General features: G+C 53.7%; 2 protein-coding genes across 2 annotated transcripts in view; both read left to right on the forward strand.

Annotated features, from left to right (window-relative positions):
• Positions 1-1,521, forward strand: part of MONBRDRAFT_11532 (uncharacterized protein) — a gene marked incomplete at both ends in the record, with an annotated part of 15,108 nt that extends 13,587 nt beyond the window's left edge. Inside the window, 2 exons of the mRNA XM_001749277.1 lie at positions 147-287; positions 438-1,521. Of these exons, the coding sequence (XP_001749329.1) occupies positions 147-287; positions 438-1,521 (1,225 nt within the window). The remainder of the gene's footprint in view (positions 1-146; positions 288-437) is intronic.
• A 407-nt stretch (positions 1,522-1,928) lies between these two features.
• Positions 1,929-5,000, forward strand: part of MONBRDRAFT_28912 (uncharacterized protein) — a gene marked incomplete at both ends in the record, with an annotated part of 5,826 nt that continues 2,754 nt past the window's right edge. The window contains 12 exons of the mRNA XM_001749278.1: positions 1,929-1,979; positions 2,087-2,179; positions 2,478-2,561; positions 2,712-2,791; positions 2,875-3,048; positions 3,189-3,255; positions 3,372-3,551; positions 3,644-3,885; positions 3,986-4,105; positions 4,276-4,471; positions 4,631-4,771; positions 4,865-4,942. Coding sequence (XP_001749330.1) covers positions 1,929-1,979; positions 2,087-2,179; positions 2,478-2,561; positions 2,712-2,791; positions 2,875-3,048; positions 3,189-3,255; positions 3,372-3,551; positions 3,644-3,885; positions 3,986-4,105; positions 4,276-4,471; positions 4,631-4,771; positions 4,865-4,942 — 1,506 coding nt within the window. The remainder of the gene's footprint in view (positions 1,980-2,086; positions 2,180-2,477; positions 2,562-2,711; positions 2,792-2,874; positions 3,049-3,188; positions 3,256-3,371; positions 3,552-3,643; positions 3,886-3,985; positions 4,106-4,275; positions 4,472-4,630; positions 4,772-4,864; positions 4,943-5,000) is intronic.

A 5,000-nucleotide genomic window follows, 5' to 3' on the forward strand; every position in this document is an offset into this window, starting at 1 on the left:
GGGGGGGGGGGGCGGGGCGGGGCGGGGTCCGTCATTTGCCTTTGGTGTGTATGTTTGTCCTTATCCTTCTCACACTTTCCTTGCTTGTTTTTTGTTTTTGTTTTTTTTGTTTTTTTTTTTTGTTTTTTTTTCCCCTTCCCAAACAGATCACATGTGGATCCCGCAAAGATTCCTTGGGAGGCCATGCGCAAGCTCATGTCATCCTCCATTTACGGTGGGCGCATTGACAATGACACGGATCAACGACTCCTCATGAGTTTCATTTCCCAAGTATTCCGTCCCGAAAGGTTTGTTACCCCCCAGCTTGATGATACATCTGCGTCGTCATCTGTGTCTGAGTACCTGCACGGAAGATGCCAGCATTCACATATTTGTCTTCCTTCCAACATGCTTAGCTTTGAAGAAGGCCATGAGTTGGTGCCAGCCGATAAAGATAGCGGAACAGAGGCCATTCTGACGCCCGAAGGGTTTCATCGCGAGCAATTTTTGGCATGGGCTGCTAGCTTGCCAGATTCGCAGAGCCCCAGCTGGCTGGGGCTGCCCTCGAATGCTGAAATCGTGCTGTTGACCAACCGCGCTGCCGCCATGGCAGGCAACTGCCAAATGTTACAAACGACGGACGATGGTGATGACGAGGAAGAAGAAGTTATCGAGTCGGCAGCCAGCAGCGCCGCCCCGGCGTGGATGAAGACAGTTCAACACAACTGCGAGCAATGGCAACAAGCGCTGCCACTGGATCTCAAGATGCTTGAGCGTACGCCTGAAAAGATCAAGGACCCGCTCTTCCGCTTTTTTGATCGCGAAACAGGTATCGGCAGCAAGCTATTGCACGCCGTGCACGCCGACTTGGCAGATGTTATTGCCGCTTGCAAGGGTGAGATCAAGCAAACCAACCACATCCGCAGCCTCATGGTGGATAGCTTTAACAAGGGTCTAGTCCCGGCCTCGTGGCGCAAGTACAAAGTGCCCAAGGACCTTGCGGTGTCGGCGTGGGTGGTGGACTTTGCAGAGCGTGTCGCTCAACTTGAGAGCATTGCCGGGGTGGCTAACACTGGCGGTGATCTGCAAAGCCTAACCGTCTGGATTGGTGGTCTTTTCGTGCCTGAAGCTTTCATCACGGCCACTCGCCAAGCCGTGGCACAGGCTCATGGATGGGCACTCGAGAAGCTCAATTTGTCTCTCGACGTGCGGGAGGGTCTTGAAGACAAGCCCGCGCGGAGTGACCAAAACTTTTTGCTCACGAATATGCGCTTGGACGGCGCGCGCGCGCGTGGAGAGCGTCTCGAGCTGGTGCGCGAGCCATTCACGATTTTACCCTTGACTGTTCTGCGCTGGGAGTACCAGGAGGGTGAGGATGAGGGTTCACAGAGCAGCGGCGTGCGTCTGCCGGTCTATCTCAACGGCACACGCGCCGAGCTCATCTTTACTTGTGATATGCAGCCACCTGAGGGTGTGGGGGCCAGTACGATTTATGCACGTGGCATTGCGTTGATGTGTTCGTCGTTGAGTGGAGTCGTATGAGTTCTTCACAGCGGTGTAGTACCGCTGTCTGCTCTTTGCGTGCTCTGACACGCCAAAGCAACCCTTGTTTTTGCTAGTCGGCTGCCCATTTGAGTGTAATTTTGTGTAATGTTGGGCGTGGCTACGACCGTGGGGTCATGTATGTTCTTTTCTGCTTGATCAGTGAGCCGCTCAGACATCAATGGAGAAATTCAAAAAAAAAAAAAAAAAAGTCGCCACAACTCATTGCGCAATCACTCAGACAGAACAAACACACACACCACACTGGGTTTCATTTCCAACAGCAGAGAACGAGCGTGTGCGACGGGCTTATTTTGTTGATGTGTCAACTGGCAGCGGCAGCCTCGTCACCATCAAAGCAGAGGACTTGAGGTGACTGCTGTTACGAGTTGATTCAACCATCGGCCATGGCCCGACGACACCTTGATATTGGCTACGATGCGGCCCCAGAACCCGTGGTACGTCGATGACTGGCCAGCTCCGCGCACAACTTTCGGTACTACTGATGCGCGTGTGCGCGCGCGTCGGCGTTGGCTCTGACTTCCGTATCTGTGTATAACGCTAGCTGCAAGACAATGGCATACTCCCTTCATCGGCGCTCAAGGGAAGCCTTGTGCGCCCGGACAACGCAGCGCTCGCTCTCGATTTCATCGCAAAGGTCAGCTCCGCCATGCCCAGATATCAATGCGAACCGATTTTTGCTGCGTAGTACTGACGTTCATCCCACAGGGTGCTCTTTTGCGGGTGGAGGGCCAGACTGTGGGACGCGCTTCCCATGATATTCCTGAAGGCCATCGGTGCGTGCGTGACCGTCGGCTTTGTTTGCTTCTTCCTTATTTTGATATGCACAAGTCCTGGGCCTTGACTTGGGGAAAAAAACACTCATGTTTCTTGGTTGATCTCTGGCCGTCGTTTACTCCATGTCCCTAAGGTTTGCCGTGTGCCCAATTGCTCAGGGCACCCAAATCACCTCTTGGGGCTTGCCCTTTGGAATCGCTCTCATGGATCTGGCTCCGGGCAGCTATCTCTGTAATTTGAAGGTACTACCCCCTGCTCTGCTCGTGGTCAGATACACACAATGTGCTGCGTTCATCAGACAGTAACACTGCAGCAATCCCCAAAGTTCTCACTCACCCAACGGCGCCCTGCACCACCCCCCTGGCTTGTTGGATCATGCACTGCACTGTCAGAGCCTGGCTACATTTGCCGATCGCCACAGCAAGCTTAATCTTCCCAGCGAGCCGACGTTTCGCAATGCGCCGTTTACGCGGTGAGTCCATGCCAATAAATTCGCGGTAGGGAGTTTGGCGTGGCCTGACTGGTGGGATAACTAATGTTCGGTGCTTAAACTAGGCATACCGTGGCCCAGCAAAACTTTTCCCCAGCACCGCCCACCAAACGTGATGAATCTGCTGCTGCCACGCCAGCACCTCTCACGACCTTTATGGGTTTTCCACGAGGTGGAAATCGTGGCGCCGGGACTCGCAACTATGTTGTCATTCTTGGGATCTCTTCCAGGGCCGCTGGGTGCGTCTGAATTACACGGGCTTGAGTTTTAAGTTCGCCTCGACCATTGCGAGCTCAATGCGTAAAAGTGTGACACGGGTCCTCTTTGGGTGCGGTGGCTTTTTGTGCGGTGCTAACCGTGCAACGTTGGGCCTGCTCAGATTTGCACGGGCGCTTGAGCGACAATTCACACATACACTTGAGCAGGCCCGCACGCTTCAGGGTCAGGTGCGGCTGAAAGTGCTAACACCCGCCCCCTTTGCCATCTCACCCTACTTGACGCATGATGCCAATTTGTTGCTTCACCCGCGCCCCTCGTTTTTGGGACATCACTTGGGCCATAGGCAACCTGTGATGGCGTAGTTGCTGTTGCCCATACAGAAGGCGGGCTTGACGCCAAGCTAACCACAGACAATGAGAACAATGTCGAGAAGGTTCTGCGTGTTTTGGCCGGCTTTGCAGTCCACCCCAATGTGGGCGCAGTTCTGTTTCTTGACCACGGTGATGAAGTTGTCACAACAAGGGTATGCATGTTGTGACTGCATATTGGAATTACCTGGCTTCCTCTTGTGTCGGTCGTATTTACCCAACTGCGCATCTCCGATTACCTCAATAGCATGTGCTCGAGTACATTCGTGCTCATGACTACCCGCTGGACGACGTGCCATATCGAGCTCTCTCCTTGAAAAATCAAACAATGAAGGAGGCAATGCACCAAGCCACTGAGCTCGTGGAAGAGTTGTATCTTCAGGCACAACAGCACCAACGTGTGGCCGTAGGTGTGGAACACCTTTGCTTCGCCCAGCAATGCGGTGGCTCGGATGCCTTTTCTGGCATCTCTGCCAACCCCTTGGCCGGGTATGGGTCATGCTAGCGTCATCGCCCATATGCCATGCACGATATCGAGTGCAAACGTGGCTGACAGGGCCTCATCTGCCGTCCGCCTCTTGTGCAATAGATGGATGGCTCGTGAGCTTGTGGCGCAGGGTGGCTCGGCAGTCCTGGCTGAGACTGATGAGTTGATTGGAGCCGAAAGCTATGTCTTGCAGCGCGTGCGCGACTACGACACAGCCGATCAGTCCGTTCCTTCGTACTTGCTCGTGATGATTACTTGCACAAGGCTTTTTTTTTCTCGACCACACACAACCATGCACCGGCTCTATCTTTCTCTCCTCAATTTCCTTTTCTCTCCCGCGTCCTCTCTCTCTCTCTCTCCTCTGCCTACCTATGTGCCGTGTACGGTGGTAGCTTCCTACAGTTGGTCGATCGCTACTATCGCTACACGAATCGGCGAGGGCATTCCCCGGAAGGAAATCCTTCCGGTGGCAACCTGTACCGTGGACTGTACAACATTACCCTCAAGTCGGCAGGAGCGGCCATGAAGAAACTGCCCGACGTTCGCCTCGATCATGTGCTCGAGTATGGTCAGCGGCTTCAACCTGAGGTATGCTGCCTTCACCTTAACTCTGAAAGATGACAGGGACCAAATGAGAAACTGGATCAAGATGACGATGGGATGAGCACATGGCCGATGCCTTCAAATCAAGCGAGATGCTGTCAAACAGCTCACAACTCTTGTCGATGGGCCCCATGACCGGAATAGGGGCATGGATACGCCTTCATGGACAGCCCTGGAAACGATCTGGAAAGTATTGCGGGCCAAGTGGCGGCCGGCTGCAACATGATTGTGTTTACAACTGGCAATGGCTCCGTCACCAACTTTCCCTTTGTGCCCACAATCAAAGTATGCTGTCCCACTGCCTTCATCCGTCTGCGGTGTCAAGACACTAAAGCATATCATTCAACCGGGGCTTCTACTGTCCCGTGCTGTCTGTAGGTTTTAACGACGACCAAGCGTTATCAATTGCTCTCTGATGACATGGATGTAAACGCGGGACGTTTTCTGGATGGCGAGGTGAATCTCAAGCTGGGCCATTGACCTGCCAGACTGCGTCTTGTAAATCTGAGAACGC

This window comes from Monosiga brevicollis, genomic scaffold (assembly GCF_000002865.3).
Source record: "Monosiga brevicollis MX1 MONBRscaffold_29 genomic scaffold, whole genome shotgun sequence".
NCBI classification, from domain to species: Eukaryota; class Choanoflagellata; order Craspedida; family Salpingoecidae; genus Monosiga; species Monosiga brevicollis.